General features: G+C 40.3%; 1 protein-coding gene across 1 annotated transcript in view; it reads right to left on the reverse strand.

Moving 5' to 3' along the window:
• Window positions 1–27,173, reverse strand: part of si (sucrase-isomaltase) — an 80,585-nt gene that overhangs the window by 10,848 nt on the left and 42,564 nt on the right. Inside the window, exons 25-43 of the mRNA XM_074641696.1 lie at window positions 23,938–24,087; window positions 23,593–23,799; window positions 23,305–23,459; window positions 21,889–22,057; window positions 18,839–18,935; window positions 17,302–17,414; window positions 16,892–17,017; window positions 13,002–13,130; window positions 12,383–12,496; window positions 12,211–12,273; window positions 11,944–12,057; window positions 11,761–11,851; window positions 11,496–11,634; window positions 10,121–10,254; window positions 9,910–9,944; window positions 9,191–9,307; window positions 1,876–2,024; window positions 463–547; window positions 238–294 (exon numbers count right to left, since the gene is read on the reverse strand). Of these exons, the coding sequence (XP_074497797.1) occupies window positions 238–294; window positions 463–547; window positions 1,876–2,024; window positions 9,191–9,307; window positions 9,910–9,944; window positions 10,121–10,254; window positions 11,496–11,634; window positions 11,761–11,851; window positions 11,944–12,057; window positions 12,211–12,273; window positions 12,383–12,496; window positions 13,002–13,130; window positions 16,892–17,017; window positions 17,302–17,414; window positions 18,839–18,935; window positions 21,889–22,057; window positions 23,305–23,459; window positions 23,593–23,799; window positions 23,938–24,087 (2,244 nt within the window). The remainder of the gene's footprint in view (window positions 1–237; window positions 295–462; window positions 548–1,875; window positions 2,025–9,190; window positions 9,308–9,909; window positions 9,945–10,120; window positions 10,255–11,495; window positions 11,635–11,760; window positions 11,852–11,943; window positions 12,058–12,210; window positions 12,274–12,382; window positions 12,497–13,001; window positions 13,131–16,891; window positions 17,018–17,301; window positions 17,415–18,838; window positions 18,936–21,888; window positions 22,058–23,304; window positions 23,460–23,592; window positions 23,800–23,937; window positions 24,088–27,173) is intronic.

Raw genomic sequence — 27,173 nt, forward strand, 5'->3', positions numbered from 1 at the left:
AGATGTACTTTATGCGTTCACTAATCAGCCAGTCAGATGTGTTATCTCTTTCAATAATAGACACTGTAATCATTGTTCAGCGTCATCTTCTGTGTTGTTGCACCAGGGGTGTACTTGAATGTTCATTTTCATCTGCTGTATTTCTGCAGTGCACCAGCCAAGAAGAGGCAGGCTTTGGATTCAGTGAATACTTTGTCTTTCTAATTGTCTTCTGGGTTGTTACGGACTTGGACTCACCGTGTGGAAGTCATACCAGCGTGCATTAGGAACGTAGCCATCCACGCTCCTGGCTCCCTGTCAATCACAGTTAATCAAAAGAATGAGTCCAACCAAATCACAGAGAAACACAAGCAGAGGAGATAGACTGACAAATATCCCTGAAGTGATTGCAAAGTTGCCTCTGCGATATCTTTATTAATGCATAGTGATATAAATACCTGAAGCGTGTGTGTGTGTGTATACCTGGTCGAGGGCAGGGGTGATAAGTAGAGCAGGTCCCCAGAGGAATTGCTTGTGGATGTCCCATGTGGTTTTATCTTTCACAAACCTGTGGCACACCAGCACAGATGCCATTAAGCCCGACTGAAAAAAATTTCACTAACGCTCTCTCCTGTGTCCTCAGCCCAGACGACTGTTCAAGTACTCATTGAGAATTCAATGGTTTGAAGATGCAAGCCAAATATCCCTGCCAGACTCACCCTGCCAGCTCCTTAAATACCATCTGTGACTTTATAAGAGCCTCTTAAAATGAATAAATATGTTTGTTTTTTTCATACCGCTCCACACATTCACATCTGGGACCTGTGAAGTATAGCCATAGTCATCTACGCTTGGCCTCTAAACAGTCTCACTGGAATTGAGAAAGAAAGTGCCTTGCTCAAGGGCTTCTTAAAGGGTATCTTTGGTATTTTTCAACCTGGATCCTCCATGTTTGTCTAACTGACTAACTAACTAACTAACTAACAATTTCTGAAATTGGTCCAGTATTGAGGAAGAGCACAGTAATATGGTGCAATTGGGGCAAGCTGGTACCGTTATTTATGTTGACTAAAAGTGCTTGTTTTTGCGACGGCAGGCTCTGATTGTTATTATAAGTGTCTGACATTATCGAGCGAAAGGTAAGGAAAAACGGGTCATTTCCGTAATGTTGTCAGACACTTATAATAACTAAATAATCTGAGAATGTCAGTGGCAAAAACAAGCACTTTTAGCGAACGTAATGTTATATTAAGGCTGCTCACTTGCCCTGACAGCTTGTTTTGTGGCTGCCAGTTAAAGTGTTATCCCTCAATACTCGACCAAATTAAAAAATGTTGGCCCAATTAGTCACTTAGACACAAAAACATAGGAAAATGCAGTCCAGGTTGAAAAATACCAAAGTTACCCTTTAATGGCAGCTGCTGCGGCAGGGAAGGCACTTCTAATTTGTCATACCCTGTCAAGCTATTCACATGAGCAGAAGTCACAAACTTGTTTAACCTCACTGCAACGTGTATGGATGTGTAAATAAAGGTTTATTTCCCCATCCATTTAACTTAACATCTGTAGCTATTAAGGGAGGCTTTGATGGTAACATTTCAACAACTAGTTAGCAATGAATTGGGCATTAAAACCGTACTGCTGAAAACGTGTTGGAGCACTTAAATGAAAGCGCTACTTAAATTGTTTTTTTAGTCCAGCAGCTACCACGTATGATATTCTGCATACTAATGAGAAGCAATGTAGTATAAAATCAGGTTATCTTACCAGAAAATCAGGAGGTAATATCCGTCCTGGTAATAACTAAATGATTTGATTAAGTGATTACATGTAACGCTCAAACCATAATGTTAGCAGAAAAGATAAGACCTGTGTGTATTGTGAGTCCGTGCTTACTCGTGTAAGAGTGGTCTGACGACTGTGCTTCCTTTGGTGTGAGCCTCAAACATCAGTGTGTAGAGGTAGGGCAGGAGGGTGTAACGGATGTTCAAGACGTCCCGGGACATCTCGGAGAATGCTGGATCCCAAGCAACAGGATCTTGTCTCTGAGAGGAAAAGAATATAAAAATGGTGATTGAAGACGGGTTGACCAAAATGAATAAGTAATAAAAGCACTATCTCTGGTAATAATGGCTGCGGTTACTAAAATGTAAACCCCAAATCCATTAAAGCGATGTTCCCTGAATCATTCAGTTTATCAGGGGATCCACTAGTTCAGTGGTTCTCAAACTTTTTTCAACCTTTTGAAATGTTTTTTTCAGCCAAGTACTCCCTGATCAGTGCAAAACATTTTTTGGTATGAAAAAAACTACAATTATTACCTTGCGGATGCATGCCTCTGCCAACCAGTCAAGTTGCAGTTTACATCCATGTCTGTCTTAAATGTCATCACTTAATAATTTCTATTAGACATTTGTGTGACATTGTCATAAAAACGTGTGTTGTACTGTAAGATCCCAGTGCCCTTGACTTTTGACCTTTGACAACCAAAATTGTATCATCCTTGAATCCAAGTGGACGTTTTTTACGAAATTTTAAGAAATTCAATCATGCCGTTCCTGAGATTTCACGAGAATGGGACGGACGTAAGGTCACAGTGACCTTAACCGTTGACCACTGAAATCGAATCAGTTGATCTTTTAGTCCAAGTGGAAGTTTGTGCCGAGTTTGAAGACATTAGATCAAGGCGTTCCTGAGATATCACGGAGCGGGCCGGACATAAGGTCACAGTGACGTTGACCTTTGACCACCAGAATCTACTCAGTTCATCCTTGAGTCCAAGTGGACATTTGTGCCAGATTTGAAGAAATTCCCTCCAGGCGTTCCTGAGATACAAGAATGGACTAGACGGATGTACGTACGTACAGACAGAGGGACAGACAACCTGAAAGAATGCCTCCGGCCTCAGCTACTGCCGGCACGGAGGCATACAAAATGTCTATAAAGACGTACAATGCAGCACGGCACCATCAGTGTCTGATTTACTAAACAACAACCTTGTAACTGAAAAACACTTAAATGCTACATCCTTTCAAATTCATGGCAATTTTTCGGTCATGCAATAACACTGAGACAGCATTGCAGTTGCATTGAAACAGTGGCTTCTGTGACACTTCTTTCTTCGTGTTTTCAGCTGTATTGCTGCTACGTTTCAACCACGAATACATTTTCTTGATTTTCGTCTGTCATTCAATATCGAAACTGACACACTGAACAAACATAATCATGAACGTGGTTGCATTTGTTGTGGCAGTTGATGATTGCATTGAAAATAGGAATATTAAATACAAAATGTGATTTATCAAACTTATATCATTTTTTTTATTGAACTTATTATAATATAGTTATTATAGGAATTTAAATGATATCTTTTTTTAAATTAACATTAAAAAAAATCTTAAGTACCCCTTGCGGTACTCCACTGTACACCTAGGGGTACTATTACTCCCATTTGAGAAACACTGCCCTAGTTGACATATACTGTAGTTGGACAACCTGTTTTAGGAAATGCAAAATGCAAAAAGTCAAAATACCTGTACAACATCCCCTGACTGAGATTATTTACTTGTAGCTCGAGACAAGTACTCAGTGTTTGAGTAAACAGATTCACTGTTTCAATAGATGTACATTTCAAAAGCTCTGTCTACGGTTCATTTCTCTCCGTTACAAGCACAGATACACACAGACACGCAGGGCTCTGCAGGAAAAAGCCAGCCGAGTATAAATGTATTACTTTTACATCCGTCCGTGAAATAAGTGTACATTTACACACAGCTGCGTTTTTCTTATCTTGTCACTGTGTTTCAATAAGTTGACTCTTTCCTATTTGGATTTCACAACATGCTGAAAATGAATAACTTTAAAATGTTAGAGAGACTGACAGGAACACTAGCTAGTTTGCAGCGTGCTAGAAAAAACTCAAATGGCCTGCATGCATTTATACTGATAAATGATGCTCAGCTATTCTGCCCCACACCGTACTGACATTTACCTCATTTTTTAATTGGCAACAAGTGTAACGTCCCCTTAAGAGACAAGGACAGAAAAAGAGGACACGGTGTACTGTCATTTTGTAGATTTGGGCCAATCTAAATGTATTAGCTCATTTTCTGGAGCTGTAGTGAGGACAATCATCAGTCTGGTCAAGTACACACACACACACACACACACACACACACACACACACACAGACACACACACACACTGAGGAGGATGCTGAAGTGTGTCATCAACATATGCTCCTCCCTATGATACCCTGTGTGTGTGTGTCTTGGTGTGTACTTTATTTGCATACGACTGTGTGTATGAATGTGTTTGCAAGGATTCTCTCAGTGTTTTATGCAGTTAAGTGTGAATCTCTGTGTGTGTGTGTGTGTGTGTGTGTGTGTGTGTGTGTGTGTGTCTCCTGTCTTTCAATTTAAGAGGAAAAAAAATGATAAGATATTATCATAAAAATCATCCCAGAGAGCAATAAAAAATGACAGACAGTTTTTTCCCTGCTGCAATTTAGCTGGGTCAGATTTGATAATAGTTATTAACTGTAGCCCAGTGGTTACTAAGTACGGGCCTAACAGCACACGGTTGAATACAGAGCATTTCCATTATCTTATGACCTAAGGAGATTACCAGATCATTATTTAATTTTCTGAGGGAATTTACAATATTGTAATTATCTGGAAACCCAGGAGTTCCTCTACCTGCCTCCCTTTTCAGTAACCCTTCTTTTGCACCCTCATGCCTCCCAATCAGATGTGTTCACTGGGAAGCAATTATCATGGTAAATTGTGAGTGTGTGTGTGTGTGTGTGTATGTATGTGTGTGTGTGTAAGAAAGAGAGATGAAGAGAGAGACTGATCAAATGGACCTGAATGAACAAGTATGAGCTTGTATTGGTTTCACATTTAGAGAGAGGACAGATGCAGTTGTCGCGATGCATATACAGTTGTACCACCCAACCCGAACTGGGTACCACTGTGTAAAGCTTATGGTTCAAGTCAGGTTTGGTTATTTTCAAGTGTAATTCATTAAGACATTCCTCTCTTTTTTTTCTCTCATCTCGATTCCAATCATCTGTGTCCATGTGTGCCATGTGTTGCAAGTTAACCAGGTCTCACGGGAAGGCCTATAAATAGTACGACATTACACGCGTCATGAGGATGCATTTTAGGCTTTTCGCAAGTCATTTGTAGGCCACGTATCAAAACTACGGTATCGCTTGCAGTTGGGTTTAGAAAAACATCATGGTTGGGCTTAAAATACGTACGTCAACTAAGTGAAATACATATGGAAACATCATAACAAAAGTACGGGAAACATATAAAAAATGTCACTAATAAACACGTGAAAAACGTCACTAACGTAACACCGGCCTCCTGGTTGAAAGTCCTGTGTTTGTTGGACCCATCCACCTCCTCACCCTCACGCCAAAAACAGTCTTTCTCGCTTTTTATTCTACATCACTAGCGCTGAGCTTAGCATATTTACACGGATGCGTTTACATTGCAGTCAGTACAGATTACATGACATACAAATGACATGCCAAATCCAAGAACGGCGTTCTTATTGCACGCTAAAGGTCTTCCGCATTATCGTGGCATTCATACGCCTTTTCGTGCGTCATTATATCAAGATAGATATCTGACTGTTGGTCAGTTTAAAGACATGACCTTGGGCTCTGGGGATTTTTTTTAATGTTTTATATAAACTAACCGATTAATCAATAAAAAAGAAAAAGAAAGATGAATGGAGTTACGGCCCTGCAGTCAGTAAGTGTTTGTTGGTCATTGTATTTGTGGGATGTGAACATGTATGAATAAGGGCATACTCATCTCTAATAACTAAAAAGGCCACATTAGCAATATTGATGATATTTTTAAGTGTTCTTACTTTGAAATCATGTTTATTAATACTAGCCCAGAATGCACGCTTAAATGATTTTGGTGTAGATGCTGTCATTTTTATAATAAGGAGGATCACCATCAGCATAATCTCCAGAAAACTTTATACTTTTAAACATTCAGCCGCACAAATCTTACATGACTTTGACAGTTATACCGCTGTCTGTTGGGGCCTCAAGGTAGACTTTTCATCAGAGGAAAACCAGAGAAAGGAATTGATGAAGAGAAGAGAGCGGGGAGTGCTGAAGAGTGAGAAGCAGACATAGAATCCATCTTATGAATTCACCTAATTTATGGCCACATTGATAGCGGCAAAAGGCTCCGCGACACACGCTGATTGTAGACAGATACGCATGTGTGTGCGGGCACATACTCGCACGCACGGCTTCAAGGAAAAATGAGGTTATCTGGCTGTGTCGGCCCTTCTCATCTTTTCTCTCCTCTGCTTGGTCTTTCTCTTCATTTATCTGTCTGGAATCTACTCCCTCGCCCCACCTCATAAACCTTTCGCGTTTCTGTTTTGCATTGCAGAACACACATCATAAAAAGAAAATATATTTAGACAAACAATAATATGTCCCTTTGGGTGAATAACAATATGCATAACTCGAATATGGCTATGCTGCTGAAACAAATATTGGAGGAGAGTATACGTATATCTTGTTTAATTAATTTCGCTTTGTTCTGATATGACTGTGGACACTGCAGCATATTGCTGGTGCAGTGAATATTATCTCAAGGTCAACATTGAAAGTTGTCTGAGGGCAAAGAGACACTAGGCGTGACGGAGCTCTGGGAATGACTCTGCAAAAAGCTCTCCTCTCTCTTTCTCTCTCCATTGTCGCTGACCTTGTGTACACCCCGGTCTGGTTTGTGGCGTTAATACTTTGTTGTCAAACGCCTTGTTAAGCAGACCCGAGGTTACAGTCGCTAACTGTCTGATGATTGGGGATTTTATATGGCCGAATGGAAAAATAATACAGTTTTTACAGTAGACTACATAAGTGTCTGACCTTGATTCCCTTTCCTTCCATCTCAGTCCTGGTTTGAGTATTTTATTTACTCTCTCACATCCCTTTCCACACTTGATCGCAGGTGTTTCAAAATCGGCAAATTGTTTATTCAGCCTTGTCTGAGCTCTCACATCCTTATCACTACCCTGTGTCACCGCCATTTAACTTGCTAAATTGCCATCTTGTTTTATTTTCTGCCAATTTTATCCCTCATCTTTTTTTCTCTGTCTCATAGCCTCTGAACTTCCCTTCCCCTCCCTACTTCTTTATCTGTATTTGCTTGTCCGTATTCCACCTCTATAGTTTTTGTATCCTATTTGATATAAATACCTGAACCGTTCCCTTACCTATTCTCTCTCTATCCCTCTTGTCCTCCTGACTCTCAAACTGTCATGTGCAGCCCTCTCCTGCCGTGTGTGTGTTTTTTCATCTGTCAATTTTCTCCATGTTTAAACACCCATTTGCAAGCCATTATTAAATGATTGGAATCACGGGGTGTATATGTGTGTGTAGAGTGGAGGTTAGGTGGTGTGCAGTGGTGCCCAGATCACCTTGAGAATTCAATTATATCCCCACTCCATGCCGTTAAAAAGCACAGGAACTGACACACACACACGCACACATACACACACACACACACCACTGTGTATGTGTCCTGTCTCGTATTGCAGACTCCAGTGCAGAGAAAGTTCGCCCGGTGGGATCGATCTCCGGACGGGCGTTATTGGATTTCTCAGATGTGTTCCAACGCTCTTAAAGGTCACCGCTAGAATGAATGCCACCAACACTCCACCACCAAACAGGTCTATCTTTTTGTGTGTTTGTGTATGTCAGACGCAGATTAAGAGAGAGACGGGAAGAGAAAGCACCTAGTTTGTATTTTGTTTTTTGTTTTTTTTGCAAACAATAAAAGTGATGGTAAAGTAGCTTTTTTGTATATTCATACAGCTTGAGTCATCTCTTGAGCTACGGTGAGCAGCAGCTCTGTATCATTTAAGGCGACTGAAATCAACTCTCTATACCTTTTGAAAGCATTTGGCATTTGTGCATTTGCACTTTTGGAATGCAACAATTTTCCTGATTTATATTAACACTTTTTGGGTTGAAAGCGTTCCTGAACTTCTGAAATAACGACTTCCTGGGAATATAGCCTACTGTATGTATCACTCCTTTCATGAGATTGACAAGATTTCTCCCCATATGTTTTTCTTCTTTATTTTCAATTATCTGGTAATTCTTTCATATTCATTAGATTATTGGTAGTAGAACAATTCCACTTAAAAGTGCTCTTTCCTCGGTTTTTCAGTATATTATTCTTTTGCCACCATTACCATTATACTCATAGACTGTATATAAGAAGTGGACGTAGTCACCGTGACGTCACCCATTAGTTTGTGGACTGCCTTTTTGAAACCTTGAGTCTTGACAGCATTTTGGCCCGTCGCTGTCTTAGTTTTTCGCTGTCCCCATCTTCTTTTTTTGCAATCACAAAGGACACAAGAGGGTGGAGCTATGTACAACCGAACGCTGAATAAGACATTTTTAGGTGACCAAAATTTTACAATTAACTTTCAGGAATGAAAACACACTGTGAAAGGGTTAAAGTTCTAAGACAAAAACACGGACAACTCCCAGACTGGACAACGCCGTGGTAGCGACCTGTCAATCACAAGATAGCCACGCCCTGAAGCACACCCTGCTTTATCATCTATTTGACTGTAAACGGGACCATAATTTACTAAATGAACATCATAATGTATAGAAAAAGACATGGAACTAGCGATTGAGACCATAAACTCATGTTTACAATGTTTACTGAGGTAATAAATCAAATGAGAAGTAGGGCCATTTTCTCATAGACTTAGACAACCAGAGGAGTCGCCCCCTGCTGGCTATTAGAAAGAATGCAAATTTAATTCACTTCCGCATTGGCTTCACTTTTCAGAACCAGAGGTTGCCAACTGATTATGCTGTGTGAAGTGGAAGAAAAAAATCTGAAGCATGAAGCCCTTTTGGTATGTTGAGGAGAATTGTTGGAATACAATTTGGTGGGAATTGCCTGGAAATATCAGGATCTCAATTCCCGGCATTATAGTAGAGCCTAACAGACATTTGTCTTTGCAAAAATCTGACATCATTTTAAAGATCATGTTGAATTTAAGTCAAGTTAGCTTGAATGCGCAAAAGCAACAGGCTCTTAGTTGGCCATCAGCATGAAACAAGCAACCACAAATAAGAACAAACATCAGTATTTTCAGGAAGGGAATGGGAGTGTTTTTCTCCCATTTTGAATTCTCTCACCTTGTTACCCTTGCCATTGTGGTTGCGTGAGTATGGATAGAAGGCACCCAGCTGCATCCAGCGAAGACACATCTCATACTCGGCTTCATTAAAGAACCCACATATGTCTGCCCCAGTCTGAAAAAGAGGGAAAGACACAATAGTGTCAGTGTGTGTGTGTGTGTGTGAGACAAAGATGGACAGAGAGATTGGACCCAGGGTGCAGGTCACAATACTTTTGTTGCAAGCAGTATCATGTTTCTTATGCGTCCTTGAGCAAGACACCATGAGAGTGAGCGATGTTGTGTATCTGACCCGCTGGCTGGACGGAGGGCACGCAAATGATTTACCATATTGGGATCGATGAGGTGTCAGATTACAATTATTATTAGATGCACTGAGGAGATGAGAGATGATAGAAGGACAGCATGTGAGGTAGAGAGAGAGAGAGAGAGACAGAAATAAACACAAAGAGACAGCGGGGCAAACAAGCAAAGTCAGAGCAGGACAAGAATGTTAAAAATGTAAGTTTTATTTATGCTTTCATAGGTCATGACGGACTAGCGCTAGGCTTCTTGGCTTGGGTGGGGCTTGTAATGACATGCTTCACGTTGTATCTCAAGATGTCCTTTGATCAAACAAAATAACATCGCTCAGGCCGCTGTAATCTACTTAGAGAGGACAAGGTCACATCAATATGATTATGTCTTGTCAAAACCAAGAGAACGGATGATACTTACGTAAGGGATGCCAAACAAACTGAACTCCATCATGCCTATAGAACAAAGGAAAATAGGGAGTTATGTCAAATTAAAATTGCAAATCTTTCAAGCATGTGTGATTGATCACATACTCCCTCTCATAAATGTGCTAATATTGTCAGATTACTGGCCATCCTTAATTATGAGAAGTTTTATCCAAAAGAGTATTTTACAGTGTATGTCTGTATACCTATAATGGATTTGTATAGCTGGTCCCAGCTTGCAGCGTTGTCTCCCAGCCAATGTCCTGCCCATTTTCCACTGGAGGGGTAAGTGGACCTGGTCACCACTATGCCTCTTTTACCCGTCACATTCAGTAGGGCGCTGCACAGAGAAAGGCTTTTTGTTTTACACGTGGAAATCACACGCAGACATACATAAACTAGCAACAAATAGAACGTAAAAGTGTCGTCTCCCCCTTAAATAAACTACTTTCATTTTGGAAGCGAATTAGCCAATTAATTGTGATTGTTAAATTCAGCACGGTGCTAAACATGAAACCATTCCTAAACTGAAGCACCTGGGCTCAAGGCCCGGTGGTGCCGAGTATCCCCGGGCTCTTTTTTGTAGCTAACTCTGCAATCTGGCCTCCCTGTGGTGAGAGAAACATTTCACCACCACAAGGACCAATGCAGTTTCACATTGGTGATTAATATCATAAAGATTTGATGAGACTGTATTTCTGTGGATAGCTGGAGGATATCGGTTATACATCTCTCGTGGCTTCATTTTCTTCCTCAATGTGTTTGCGATGATAGTTTCTGCTCCTGCTGTCCTCTTTTCTTAGGCTGTTCCCATACAAGTAATGCACTGTAATTCATATTTATCCCACAAAATCAATTTGTATGTATTCCACGTAATGGTGAACCAGGAGGTATAAAGAGCGAAACATTAGACTTTCGCCTGGGAGATTGGTGTTTTTGTCACATTTGAAAACAGAAATAACGTTGATTTATTTGTCATGTAACTTCCGAACTTACAGTAGGTTACGCCATTTCCGAAGTTACTATAACCCAAACCACGATCTTCTCCTAAACCTAACTAAGTAGTTTTGTTGCCTAAACCTGATCAAGTTGTTTCCTGTGATGACGGAAGTTTAATTTGAAAAGACTGTGTGCATGTAACGAACGGAAATTGACAGGTGTTGTTGGACATTCGTAGGAAAACGCACAAAAAATGAGAAATAACTTTTCGTAAGATACCATACGAACCGTTGTATGAGGATACTTTGCTTTTCTCTTCACCTACATTAACTGTTCAGATTATGTAGGATTGGTATTATTACGCTAATCTGTATACTTCCAAATGCAGTCTGGTTCAGTAGGCAATACAAACAATTGTCATGGGATCATGCATATTTGCCAGATAATGTGTCATGTTTTGCAGTGTTTAAAATATCACAAAATTAATTACATACCATTTCTGTTGATTAATATGGACGTTTTTTTTTCATACTTTTGCGGAATATGTTTAATCTGCCCTCCTACGGGTGATATATTTATTTGTAAAGTGTAAAATAATACAAGCGCCACCTATTGTATAGACCCAAGTACATTTAGACTTACTCATAGGTGGGCTTGGTGTGGGACCAGCCATAGAGGTTGTGGACATCGTAGTGTCTGACCGTCTTTCCATCACTGAGTATCTGCTCGCTGTTCATGCACAGAGTCTTATGGTTTAAGCCAAGATGTTTAGACTCCAGGGCTTTTGGAGACAAAACACAAAAAACAAACACAAAGAATAATTTACTCTTGATGTTGACATCATAGCTTAATAATCTAATTACAACACAATTAGGGAGAACAAACAATAGAATCCTGTGTGTCTTACATGGCATATACGGAGGGTTCTCTAGAAGTGGATTACCGAGACACATCCCTCCAACTGTCCCGTGGACAAAACTGGCAGGCTCATTCATGTCCTACAGATGAAGACAGAGTGCAGGAAATGAAAATCAGGCAGAATGAGGTAATAAGGTCACTTTATTAAAATGTCTTCCTCCGGGTCACTCACAATCCAGATGCCATCAAATGTGGTATTCTTATAGAAATCCAGTATTTCTTGTTGCCACCACGCTGCTGTTTCATTGCGGAAGAAGTCGGGGAATGCGGTAAACGCCCTGTATTTCTGGAAATGGGACAGTCAAATGACCGGGAAATGAAATGCCAAAAAGTTATCAACCCAACCAAGTCTCAAAGATCTCATGCATTTCATAAATATAATGTGTTGGAAGCTATGAAATGATATGTGTCAGAGTGGTGAAGACGGAAAATATTGTACCTCTACTTGTGTATCCCAGTCCAGAGATTCATCTACTGTGACATTGGGGTAATCTGGCCAGACCTGTAAAAAAAGACATGACATTGATATTATATCACCACACACTATGCAAAAGCATCATTTTGCCTGTTGGTTTTGCTTGTGTATTTTTTGGCCGTCCATTCCATCTTACCTTCCCCCATACAATGTCATCACTGATGTTTTTGGGCCATTTGATGAACACATCTGCTTCTTGACCTCTCTCAAAAGCAGGGTATACAGTCTCATTGCCTGAGATGGCTGGATCCTGGAATTAAATACACACATTTCTTGTGTATTTAATAGTACAGAGGCTGGCAATTCAGTAATTTAACATTCAAAGGGCTGTATTTCTGGGGTTCCGGTTTAGTCAACGCTGCTCATCATTTACAGGTCGATTGGCAACTTGAGATGCGAGACTGGAGTTGGAGTAGAGACGACGTGTTTGATCAGATTGTCTCACAAGTAGCCAGTTTACAAGTTAATTTTAAACCAATAAAAAGCTAAATCATCCTCAGATATTAGCCGCTGGGTTCCCAGATTGCATTTCATCCAATGCGTTCCGCCTCTTTTGCTCTCCACACGTTTACCTGCATTTAACCAAAGCCAGCGTGATTGGTCAATACTACTCGGGCTACAAATGGAAACAAGAATGCTTCCGATGCCAAAATCTTGTCCTGTTGCCAACAGATTCTACATGTGAATGCAGAATCTGTTTATAGATATTACCAACCATGTGACTGTATCAATACTTTATGATATAATGGCATTACCAGGATGAAAATGAACCTCATGCCTTCTCCCCTCATGTCGTCCACCAGCTTAGGCAGTCCAGAAAACTCCGGGTCCAGAACAAAGTCCAGCTGACGGTCCATGTAGTCGATGTCCGCATACTGCACATCCTGCAGCAGACGGAAATTAAAGCTCAACTTAATTGAAGTTAAACTGACTTTGTTTTATTAAATATATCAGAACCAGACAGGAATTAAAACAACATCGTAATTTAAAGCAGTGATTCTCAAAGTGGGGTCCTCAGAATCATTTTCTAGAAACTATAATACTGTGATGTATCATTAAAAAGTCTATATCTACAGATGGGAAACATGTGTATCCATTACACCCACGTTAGCTTTAGGCCAATAGAAACTTAAATATGATTGTGACACACAGCAATAAGTTTATTATTTTTAAGTTGAAGCACTCGTCAGTATAATTTCAAAAATCTGGATTTATTAGGACTATGCCAGTTTTGCTAATGTTCATTTTCTGAAAGATTTTTAGATCAATTACTTGAAAAGTATAACAGGTTGAAAAGTTTTAGAAGACAAATAGTTCCAATGGCATTGAGTACAAATGGTAGTAACATAGGCTTAATTGGTGTTACAATTTTCTCCCCTTTAAAAGTTCCTTAGCCCCAAAAAGTTTGATAACCCTTGTTTTAAAGAATGTTATTTCCTTATATTAAATTCAGTTCTATTTTGTGCTATGAGCATGACAAAGCCCTTTTTGTTTAGGACATGCATTACACTGTTGTTCAACTGTTTGCTGCATATTCAACTCCCAGAACTTTACAGCTGCTTAAGAGCTGGTACGCTATGTGATTGTAAAGACTGAATGAATGAATGAATAATTATAACTTACATTTTATTAAAAGCAACTTTCTTGTCATCAGGTCAGGAACATTAAGGCGAGACATTAGGTGAATTGGGTAAAATGGTGAACTTATACAGTAGATATCACCATGAACCTTCACCAGTTAATAACTTACATTAAGACAATTGTGTTTTTGTAGTACAAGTTTTCTGAAAACTTATGTTAAATATGCAAATGAGGCATTATCTAATGCTAACTTTTGGTGAATTTAGGAGAAATCTAAAGACACAAATGGACAAAGTGTAGTAAAATAAACACCTAAATGTGTATTTTGGATGTTTTCTTTCCAGTCGTCTGAAAGAAGACATGCTATGGAAGCTAAATAACCCAAAGTCTTAAAAATGACCGGTGCATGAAAAAGCAATGTTTTTGCCTGAGGGGTCTCGCCTTAATTGCACATTTTGCTACAGTGATGTCGAATGTTGGGATTCCCACTAAATAAATATGGAAATCTGTCTTAAAGGTCACATATTATACTCCATTTAAACTAGTTATTATAGGTCTCAGACACCTCCAAACCATGTCTCTGAAGTTTTTTTTCAAAAAAACAATCAGATCATGCATTCCAGCATGTCTCTATAACCTCTGTTTCAGCCCATTTCCAAAAGTGCTGATTTCTGTGTCTGTAGCCTCTGTCTCCTCCCACTCTGCTCTGATTGGTCAGCGTTTTCTGTCAATCAAACGTCCTCAACAACAGCGTCACCCTCCCCCTCCCTCCCGGAGAAGCTCTCTCTCTCTCTCTCTCCCTAGGTTTTCTAGAGAGAGAGAGACGAGTGGAGAGATAGCAGCTAGAATAAAGTTTATAAACCACTTTAAAGTTTATAAACCAGAAACTTCACCCAGCGCACGTTACCGGAGGAATCTGATCAGAAATCGGCGACACATGATGAACATCTGCGGTCCAGATTCCAGGTTTTCCTGACGGTTTCTCTCAGGTAAATAATACTATTTATATCTCTGTTAGTTAGCTCAGTGTTTACCTTATGCATCAACTCTGTAAACCGTAAACATACACTCTGTTTTACGTCTGTCTTTACAGATCCATCTGTGAGAAATGACCGACAGAATCATCCCAGAGGAGAGCAGACAGCTGTGGGCAGATGGCTCTGTTTACATGGAGATACAAAGCTAACCCGGTAGCATGTAGCTAACCCGTTAGCATGTAGCTACATGCTAACGGGTTAGCTACATGCTACCGCTATGACACGTGTGTAAACACAGCGACCATCAGGGTGGAAAATAGAAGATGTGAAACAGTAGTCAGTTCATTATTTCTGCTAAAAGATAAATGTATGGAAGATCAGAGTAATGGTATATTATTTACAGTAGTAGCTGTCTCTGTGTTACCATGACTACAGACCACCGGAGCTTAGCTTACCATAGTTTACCAGAGCTGAAGACTTTCTCCTGTACCATGTTAACATAACTAACTAACAGGTGAGATGATTACAAATGCTGTGAATAATTAATATTGTCATCTGTCTACTCAAATAAAGTTTGACTGTGAAACAGAAATGTGTTGTGTTGCTTACAAGTCACTATTTACTACCTGTAATCTGCTACATGCATGACATCAAATATATATAATATATAAATATCATCTGTTTAAACAGTGTAATTACATAAAGCCTTTGTGAAAGAACATGTTATATTTAGATGATGGGAGTACATGAAGCCTGTTCTGCTGGTTCTTGCAGACTAACTGTAGGGAGCTACTTTGCTCAAGTTAGGTTGAGGAGGAGAGACAGTGACGCGCTGTGGGCCGGGGTCAGCTACTGAAGGTTCTCTCTGGTTCGACCAGGAAACCCTCACGTGACTTGCATTCCCTAATGACGTCAGGATACAAGGAAAAAAGCGAATTTTTTTTCTGCACCCATTTCCGGACAAACGGAGGAGGAGAAAAAGAGAGAGGATGGTCTTTTATGATACTATGGTGGCCTGTAGACACACTGGGGACAGATATTGATGTTTAAAAGACATGGAAAAGTGCATTTTGCATAATAGGTGACCTTTAACATATGGCATGCAACACCTGAGAGAGAAGAGGGAGTCCCATTTGCTTCTGGCTCTTATTTGTTACAGTGAGAACAAAACTTCATCTGCTTGGGTTGTCTGGTGCGTCAGTGGCAGTTTAGGGTTGGTTAGTCTGTAAAGCTAGCTGATGTGTAGTCTTTGTAAGTAGCTGCTTTTTTCTGCCTTTTCATTCCAGTTAATGATGCAGAATTCTTTTTGGCTGGCATCAGCTCCTTGCAGGTCAGGTTGGCTTTGTGGAAGTGTATTCAGGGGATCGCATGATTATTGATGGAAATTCTTATGTTCTGTCCTGCTTCCACGTGGGACATCTGGCCATGGTCAAACACAGTGCTCTCACAGATGAATATTACTTATTATTTTATTCAAATGTGAACCCCAGATTTCATTGTCAGAGAGAATTACTGGCTTTTGTACAAACTGGAAATGTCTAGAGGCTGTAAAAACCTACTATGGAATGGATTTCAAATTAAATTATAGGTCATGTTTCATTAGGTTAGGTTAGGTAAATGTCTCCATTTCGCTTCATCCCAATAACTTCTTTTATCTAATTTAGATTTATGTAGTTATTGTCCGCATACAGTTAATCATATTGTGTAATATGGGCAGATACCGTGTTCGATTTAGCTCAGGCTATTCCACTGAGTGCTTGTCCCTACTATACAACCTACGGCGGACAAGAAGAAGCTATCAGATTGCATTTGTTCATATGAGGGCAATAACATGGTGTTGAGACACTGATTGAATGAAATCAGTGTTGGCAAACACACTGGAATTTAATAGGATAAGATATATGTGAGCGAAATTGGCATTGTGCCCTGCAATATTTTGTTATTTTAAAACATATGAGATTAGGATTTATGTTTTATTGTTGTGTTTTTTTAATGCTGACAATACTCTTTCCTACCACATCGTTGTAAACGGTACCCGTGTGGCTGTTGCTCTTCTTATCTTTAAAAGCCTTTGGCCAGGAACTTACATAGGGTATGCCCGCTGCCCTCATGTCTCTGTATAGTTCTGCTATCTCCTGGTCATTGGCATAACCATAGCGACAAAGCTGGAACCCCAGGGACCAATAGGCAGGTAGAACAGGTCGTCCAATCAGCTGTTAAGAAGAAAAACAAACAAGGAAGTCAAAACAGTTCAGCACAGAAAAAAGTTGTTTTGCAGGAAAACGGGACGGCGTCCATAAAGTGTTTGTTTGATTGTCTGTGTGTGTGTGTGTGTGTGTGTTTAGATAGGCTAAATGAGAGAGCGCAATGAAGCGAGGAACTCCCAGCTGCTGCAGTCCATCAACAGCGGCCCAGGGCCAGACACAAAACACACACACACAGGCGCCGAAGCACACAGTTACACACACAGGCAGACCAGAAGTCCGAGAAGACTCACTGCAGTGTACTCCTGCACCACCATTTCAGGCGTAGGTCCCAGGACCATGTAGAAATCCAGGATGCCTCCCACAGTTCGGTAGGTTAAAGCTGGAGTAGGCTGGAATGTCACATCTGGACATAAAGCAAATAAGATATTTATGTCCCTTAAAAAATTTATATGAAGTGGCATGTATGTGTGTGTTCAGTATGGGCCCGTGCTCACTTACGATGTGGGGCATAATGCATGATTTAGTACTTAAGGAAGAAGCAAACATTACGGGAAGGGAGGAAAAGATTGGAGGAACAACAAACAACTAAAACACTATTCTACATAAGTCAAGCTGTTTTTATACACCGTTCGTAGCTACACCTACAAAAAAGTGAACGCACTGTAATGCGTATACATCCCACAAAATTAATTTGTATGTAATCCACGTAATTGTGAACAAGGAAGTATGAAATGCGGCGGACGCTGTGTAGGGAGGAGGTGGATGATGGGTGCGGTCAGAAAACACTGGATTTTTGACCCACCTACCCACTACTTAAGTTACGCCACTTCCGTTATTAAGCACGATCTTTTCCTAAACCTAACTACTTTATTTTTGTCACGGAACTTCCATACTTAAAGCTTCAGTAAGCAGAATGTTTTTGGCATCATTGGGCAAAAATTCCATAATAACCTTTCAGCATATTGTAATTCAAGTGTTTTGAGAGAAAACTAGATTGCTGCACCTCGTCATGGCTCTGTTTTCAGGTTTTAGAAAAATCTAGCCTAGCATTATAGTAACAGAATATTGATTCATATTTGATCAACACTGCCTAGTTTGAACGTTTGGTCGGAGTTTGCGAGTGATTGACAGCTGGCTGTCATAGACGGCAGCTGGGGGACAGACTCCAGATCAGCTCTGACTGGTTGTTTTTCTCCGGTCTGTGAAATCTTACAGATGCCATTAAGAGCACCGGAGGACTTTTTTAGATTACCTGTCCCATGCACTACTGCTGCTTTAAGTTACGCTACTTCTGGTGCGGCGTAACCACTGTTGGTTTGGTATAACTTCACCACAATCTTTTCTTACCTCTAACTACATCGTTTTCTTGCCTAAACCCAACCAAGTCGATCTCCTCCTAATCCTTACTAAGAGGTTTTGTTGCCTAAACCTAGTTGTTGTTTCCTGTGAAGAAAGAAGGTAATTTTGAAAAGACTGGAGAATATGTTGCATAAATATGAGCCTCTTTATGAAAACTAGTTAGAATACATTAAAAAAGTAGGTATTTATTTTACCTTTTCATCAAGACAGTTAAATAACTGTTCAGTATGTATATAAACGTGGACATGACTAGAAAGTGTTAATTGCGCTGTGTTGGCTTTAAATAAGACTCCCTGTCAAACTCACTCATTAATACATACAGTCTCACCGCATATGTAATTGAGTGTGATTATCTGTGCATGTGGTTGGTCGCATTTGCATATAGCGTATGTGGATGTACTGGCAATTCATACACAAGCATGTGTGCGCCTTTGTGCACGTGTGTTTGTGCATGTGTGTTTCTCTCACCCATGGCATTGCTGTTTAGTAGCAGCACACCGTGAGCATCAGCGGTGGTCTCAAGGCCCATATAGAAGGGATGCACTCCATAGCAATTCATCTTGTACTGTAGCCGAGAGACAGAAAGTAGGAATGAAGGAACAAATTGTGACATGTGGGTAAAGAATTGGTCTGTTCTGTGGCATGTACTAATGTTTGTTTGTGCACCACTTTGATTATTCATGAGCATTTTGCTTTACACCTGACAGGGCATTTCTAATTGTATTTATGACAACAACACTGCTACAATGGGGCTTGCTCCAAGTGCTGTCAACATTCAACGGTTTTCCCAAAAGTAGGGAAAAACTATTCCTGCAGCTATCCTCTATGCAAATTAACGTACACTGACTAGAACATTTATTTAAATATATACTTTCTGTGTTAGTTATAGCACCCAGTAGTGCTCCAAAATCTCCAAAATTCCTCTGGCCTCATTATAATTAATGACAAAACTGTGGCTTGGTGGTTACCAAACACAGCTTAACAAATAGGCTTTTTTTTGCATTAACTTGCATTGATTTTCTACATGCATACACTGCAGTTTCCCTCAGTAATTGTGCATGTGTAACAATATATTGTTGTAATGGGGGTGAGTTGAGTTTCAGAGTGTGTTCCTTCTGTAACTACTGTGAAGGTCCCACTGTTGTCTTCAGTGTTTAGATGAGGATGGAAGTAGACAGACCGGGCTAAGAGGAACCGAGAGCAAGGTGGCGGGGGACAGGAAATCTGCCACTTTCAGATGTCACCATCCTGCAACCAAAACTCATGGGCACGCCACACTCCATCAGCCTCCTGCACTTCTGCTTCATAAGAAGTTGTTAAACTGTAATATAATGGCTCAGAGGACCGGCTCTGTCATCTTTTGTCTGGATGTGTGCTTTTCTTGCTATGCATGTGTCCTTGTGGCCTTGCTACATGGTGCGATGGCCTGACTCAAGAAGGGGAAAGGTCGTTAGTTCGTCGCTAACAAAGAGTGACAGCCAGTGACAGTGTTCTCTTGGTCTCTCTCTGTCGGGTGTAAAAGTCAAAACTAAATAAAACAGGATTTGAAATGTACTTAGTGTCTTATAAAACTTCATATTTATATTCTATGGCACACAACCTTGTTAATGACTGGAGATATCCCCTCCAGAGTATACACTACAAAGTTTCCCTCAACTATCAAGTATTCAACCTCAAACCATATCTCTCTTTCATGTTGATGCAGCTGTGTATCCTTGTGGCTATGTCTGTGCAATTTTTTAAACAAAAAAGACCCATGAGAGTATAGAATCAGACGATATGCTCTGCATTGCAGTGTTATATTCACTTTGTTTATTATGTTGTTGGCTTTTTGTCAGTTCCTTTCAAATGATCTATTTTTTCTGTGTAAATGTTGGTTAGTAAGTAAAGCTAGCTACACTCGGTGGTAGAAAGGTCATGTAAATGGTGAAACGTGTGAGAAAAAGAGTCTTTCTGAGGAAAATTTTTTGGCCTGTGCTCTGCTGTCAATTACCTGGATAGTGCTTATAGGTAAAATGCCCTTAAAAAGCAATTTAATATACGGTTTTAGGTTGACGACGCACCCTTCATAAATTAAAAAAAAAATAATTCAAACTGCACAAAAACAGGGCGGCTGTGGCTCAGAGGGTAGAGCAGGTTGTCCACCAATCGGAAGGTCGGTGGTTCGATCCCCGGCTGCTCCGGGTCACATGTCGATGTGTCCTTGAGCAAGACACTTAACCCCAAATTGCTCCCGGAGGCATAGCCATCGGTGTGTGAATGAGTATTTAGATTAAATCCTGATGGGCAAAGTTGGCACCTTAGTAGCCTCTGCCATCAGTGTATGAATGTGTGTGTGAATGGGTGAATACTGACATGTAGTGTAAAGCGCTTTGAGTGGTCGGAAGACTAGAAAAGCGCTATATAAGTCCAAGTCCAGTAAACAGTACACTAAAATATATTACTGAAAACATTTGAGGCGAGTAATAGGCATTACAGTAACATAATATTAATTCATATTTGATCAGAACTGTCTAGTTTGACTAGTTTTGCGAGATTGATAGCTGTTTTAGAGACTGCTGTTGTTTACTTTGGTCCCAGTGAAAACTTACAGATGCCATTAGGAGCACTAGGAAGAGGCAGACGACATTAGTTTTTGTTTTACTGATTATCTGTCTCATGTACTACACTGTCAGGACATAGTGACAGTTTTATAAAAATAACTTTTTATCATATTAGCTCAAAATTACCAACTGCAGCTTTAAATAATGCGACTAAAAGTTAATGCTCTTATGTGACTATGATAACTCTGTCTATGACCTAATTTATATCATGTTTATGTGGCAAACTCCTATTTAAAGTGTTGTCTTATCCGGTTTAATATTAGTATATCAAAGACTGTGTAAATACAGAGCTCACGTCAGCCTGTCTGCTCTATATTTGTTTCTCATTTTCATCCGCTTTACCTTTTCTTTTCTTTTCTTCTCTTCTCTCCTAACTCTAATTCCCTTGCTCTCCGAGGGGCCCCGTAACATTTGTCTGAACCCTGTGGAGCTGTCTTGACAGCTCAGCAATTAGGCTTGATAATGCTGATGCAGGTGGAAACCTCATCCTGTCTGGCCTTGACACCAGTAGGGAAAACATGATGACACTCCATAACCGCCGCACATATCAACGGCACCGCATCAAAGTGACGCGGATGTGAGAAAGACGAGTTTACATACTGTGCAGGAAAGTTGTTTACAAGTCACCTCTGCTGTCTCTAGAGGTTGTGATGTTAAAGACTTCCAGTGCAGGGTGCTCTGTTACATACTGTATGCCATTACCAGCACAAAACTGGTTTTGATGGAACATGACAATGCTTTAAAAAGGTGTGTGTTCATGGAAATCATTACCAGTCAAACATTTCTTCAAACAGATGACATGCTAGTGAACTATGCTTTAACAACAATGTGAAATAACAGCTACTTCTGATAAGTATGAGCGCTGTACTAATTTTTTCATGTGTGTGCATGCATGTGCTTCAGTGTGATACTTACACCAGGAGGCTGGTCCTTGGCGAACATACCCCAGGTGTGATAGTTGAGGTTGTGTTTATAGGTGGGATGCTCCGTCTCTCCAAAGCCGTAGACAAACTCCGACGACAGTCGAGTAGACACTTGGATGAACATGTCTGAGAATGTAAAACCTGGCACAGAGGAGTCCCAGCTGAGAAAAGTGACAGAGGATTAAATCAATGAGAGATGGAGAGAGAGCGGGGGAGAGGGAATTATTGTCAAAGGGAGTTATTCACAATATGTTTGACACAAATAAGCATAATAACCTGCAGGAACCGCAGGCATCCCTTCAGCATAGTTCATAAATTTTAATTAGTAAAAATTCAACTGACACTTCTAAAAAACACGGAAGGCTTAACGACGAAATAATGTCACCCTCGCTTAAAGATATGCCTTGAAAAGACTCTCCGACGCTCGGCTGCTATACACGTGACATCATCGCGGCTGCTGAACAAGAGGAAACTACTTTAGGCGCTGATACACTGGGCAACTTTCCTGAGCATATCTGATTGGGTAACGGCGCCAGAGGAGTTGACTCAGCATTGTTACTTTAATCTCACAGGGGAATAAAGATGTTCTTGCCTGGAAATAGTTGAATAGAATTTTTACCCCACATCTCACTTTATTGCTTGTTAATAGGAGCATCTATATTGCCCAAACTTGCCTGGTGAATCACCGCCCTAAAGGGGCCAATTTAAGGGGCAACGAGAAGGGATTGCATCGTGCTTGTGGACACAAAATGCATGCAATGCATATTCATCTACCTTAATGATAAGGACAGGATATAATTCACTTATTTATAAAATCTCACTGAGGTTAAAAATCTCTTTTTTTAAGAGCTAAAGACATAAAATAGACAAATTATGTCGACACATTGGAATTAATGAAAAAATATTGTTTTTCTTTATTCAAATTGTTTTAACATAAAATCCAAATTCCAATAGAGATCTGAAATTAAACTGGAACTTTCAGGTTCTGTTGCAGAAGTAAGGAAACCTCATTAAAAATCACATTGACATTTGTAATAAACAAAAAATTTACGCTGGGAAATTTACATTTCACTCCATAGGTTTAGATAAAGAACATTTAAAAATTAGCTAAATTAGTGAATTGCTGACCTGGTAACTTTTTTGGGGAGCTGTATTTTTTTTATATTTTGACAAATTATTGTTTAACTTTGTTTTAATCACAACTGTTTCAAATTTGAATAGCAAGTGCTGCAGTGGATGCCAAATTGAGGATATGGAAAGAAAACCCAGGAACACTTTTTTAACAGAGACTGATGAAAGATACCCCAAAATAATAGCAATAAACCCCTAAACTCATGAAACAGAATAAAACATCTACATGCCAACAACCTCAGCCCACCTGAAACACTTGTAAAACTGAGTTACTTACATCTTGGTTCCTGTGCTTTTCCTTATGACCTGGATGCCGAATGGATTGCGGGTAACTTCAACCTGGTAAAGCCTCTTGCTCTCATCAGTCTCAGGAGCAGCAGGAACCGACAGCTGGAATGGAACCTCATAACGATCCGTGGCCGGGTCCCAGATCTGGACAGGGAGGGAATGTTAGTGTGGAGCATGATTCACTGAAATATAGAAAAATAGTTTTGAGAAGCAGCGTGGGGGAAAGAAACAGTATATGCAAGAGAATGCACCACTACTAGCACAAAGAAACACACACCTTGAACTGCAGCATGTCACTGCTGTGGTAATGGATCTCAACACGGAGCGTGTCAATGTCTGGTGAATCTGGGCGACCACTGCTCCTGTACTTTTTGTTTCGAGTGATATCAGCTGTCATGCCTGAGTTGGTCTCTATTACTGCCGTAGCGGTGTAGCCATAGTCTTCTGGATAGAAGCACCATGGAGCACGTTCCATGGTGCTTTGCTGAATGGAGACAGAACGCATATCAGAATTTTTGCAGCTGTTTAAAAACAAAACTTTTTTTGGTTCCAATTGTTTACTGATAGAATACAGAAATAATATGTATCTGTGCATATGCAACTCATCTGTGTCAGCCCTCACCTCCCAGATGCAGCCTCTGGCCTTGCACTTAGCCTCATCTGCATGCTCCTCTGGATGGCAGTCAAAGCGCTTGTTCTCCTTCGGCTCCAGCTCCCACTGCACCAGATAGGTCTCCCCGACAGTCAGCGAGAGGCCAAGCAGGAACATAACCTGTGTGTGTGTGTGTGTGTGTGTGTGTGTGTGTGTGTGTGTGTGTGTGTGTGTGTGTGTAATGAAGTGAAGGAGAGGATAAAGGTGGGAGAAAGTAGTGATTATTAAATCCAAGGATGACAATGCAAGAACATGCCCAGACAGGCTTTCCTTGAGACAGAATGTGTGCTTGACGTTGCATGTGCTATCAATTAACCTCTTAAACATCTGATGACCTACCGGCGGGCCTGAGCTATTCTGTCTTTCAGAGGCTGTAGCGACTCAGTTTTAGAGGTAGAGTGGAGAGACTGGTATACCGGCTAGCTTGTTGGGAAGGAGGCTAAATAAGGCTCTAAAGATAGGCGAAATTTTGGTGAATTAAAATTGGCATGGCCATTTTCAAAGGGGTCTCTTAACAGTCTTGGAATTACATAAATTGGGTGTCACTGTAAAGCCGAGGCTCTTGTGGATCCAATGAGCCAAATTGTATTCATGTGTGATAATGTAAGTCCCAATAGTAGCCATTTCATTATAGTAAGACCATTTTTCAAAACGTTCTCCTCGCTGTATAAAATGAACTGTAGTGACCTCAAGGTTAATCACAGCCTCATGAAACTTTACAGCCACAAACTAGAGACCTTTGGCATTCAGAGGATGGATGGCTTTACTAGGTAGATTGACAATAAGGGGGTTTCTGAACAGTTTCCAGAACAGAAGTGCTTGCCATTCAATCACCGAAAAATGCAATTCTAGCAGAAATCTCCAAATGTCAAAAGTTTTTGATACCTAATCACAGCATGGCTTTTTCTATGGTGTTCCTCAAGGTCTTGGTGTCTTAATGTTGTATTTTGGAGGGATTATTGATCATTTTTATCAATTCTTGAATTGTAAAAAAAGGTTAAATTTAGAACCAAACCTGTGTAACAAATGGTATTAACCCCAACATTGCTGCAACAACTTCTGAGACATATTAGAGCATGGGAATGGCCATCATATACTTCTACCATAATGCTCTAAGACCTTATGTACTTTGCAATTTATTGTAATTGATAAATCATGTTTTTTTCTGATTTATAACTAGAACAACTGGACACACAGTGCTTAAACACACATCCAACGTCAGAAGCACGTGGCGGCTGCGTGTTGTGTTGTTTTTTATTTCGGCATTCATGTTAACAGGTTAGAGCAGCCACACTGCCCGCGAGAGTCAGACGCACTTCCTGCTTTCATTTCAAAATAAAAGCCCTCAAGCGTTTTTTCTATGGACCGAATTCCTTCATTTGTTAACACAAGGCTTTTATTCTGAAATATGAGCAGTCAGTGCTGTGACACATGCAGTCAATTGGAGAGCCCCATGTCTTGATCAAGTTTTGGGGTTTAAATCAACACTTCCTGCTTTCATTTCGAAATAAAAGCCCTCAAGCGTTTTTTTCTGGACAGAAATCCTTCATTTGTTAACACGAGGCTTTTATTCTGAAATATGTGCCGGACAGTGTTCTAGAACATAGAGTGACTTTGAGAGCATCATGAATTAATACAGTACAGAGTTTTAATTGTGGATTATTACTATTATTTACAAATTACCACACGTTTCTGAACCTTTCTCTGTCTAAAATAAATATAAATCACATTTATCATGAAGTTAAATGGCCATTAAAAGGCAAACTCTATGTAGAAAGAACGGGCTGACAGCAGCAGCAGAAACACAGCTGGTGTGAACACCCGAAGCGTGTATCACCACGCGCTCCTGACGTTGTAGACCTTATGCACTTTTGCAATTTATTGTAATTAATAATTAATGTTTTTTTTTTTTCTGATTTATAACTAGAACAACTGGACACACAGTGCTGAGCTGCATCTCAAATTAATCTTCAGGTTCCCAGCTTTCAGATGATGTACATCACTTCTATGTTGTATATGTGGTTAACTGTTGTACTGTTGGACATAGATGTTAATTTTCCTCTCCGTCTCAACAGCCTCTGTCGGGAAACATGAGTCATTCTCACAACAAATCTCAGGGAGCCCCTTCCACTCTAGTCACTACAGTCACCGTCTGATACATCCTCAGCTGGTGAGTAGACTTCCGCGATCTTCATCTGTCTTTTTTCCTTGTGTCATTTTATTTTGGAATCATGCTTCAGCTATTCCATTGTGTAAAATGCATCTCGCAGGACACACAAGCACACAAGAATGCATATTTAGACAGAAGAAAAGAGCAAAGAGACTGCAAATGGGCAGAGGGATAAATACAGAAATGGAAGGCAGAGGGAGGAGAGGGAGGACAATGAGGAAGAAGAGAAAGAAAGCAGGCACAAGGACATGCACTGTGAACAAAATAGAAGGCAGTAGGGCCTTATAGCAGGTGGGAAATGGTTTCCAAAAAATGCAATCAGGTCAAAAAACTAAATAAAATACAGAGAGCCAACGTGACTCATGTGTTCTATTTAAGTCTGTATGGAACTAATGATGTTTGGCGGCTGTGAGCCATGTTCAAGGCCCAGTCCGACTAGGCATACAAAGACTGATGGACATGACAAGCCAGAGTTTAGGTTTAACAGCACATTTACCCTTCACCCCCAGGAAATGATTACCGCTGAGAGTCATTTGATAAATGCATGCTTGTGTGTGTGACCAGAGAGACCTTGAGGATTTACACAAGCATAGCCCCCGGCCACACACACATGAACACTTGTGCGCACGCAAATATACACAAGCGCGCAAAGCAAATCTCTGTACTTAACTGAACCTCTTGACACTTTATAGACTCGTGCCATTAGCTCATAACCCTGGGCACTTACTGTAGGACCATTGCTCAGTTATTCTTTCTCAATCTTTCTTTCTCTTTCTGACACACATACACGCACACACAGAAGCTTTTACGATCCTCACCTAATGTAAACTGTTATCATTTCTTACACTTAGAGGCTAACCTTGAAATGTACAGTAATGGTTTCATCCCTGGTCTATTGAAACAAATGGAGGGCACCTGCAAGAGTAACCACCGTAGTACTCATCCACCCTGCATCAGTACAGCAAGGTTTTCCTGACTATGGAAAAACTTGAAGATATATAGGGGAGTTTTTAATACTTTATGAATGTGTAGTGCT

Source organism: Sebastes fasciatus, chromosome 7, assembly GCF_043250625.1.
Source record: "Sebastes fasciatus isolate fSebFas1 chromosome 7, fSebFas1.pri, whole genome shotgun sequence".
NCBI classification, from domain to species: domain Eukaryota; kingdom Metazoa; phylum Chordata; class Actinopteri; order Perciformes; family Sebastidae; genus Sebastes; species Sebastes fasciatus.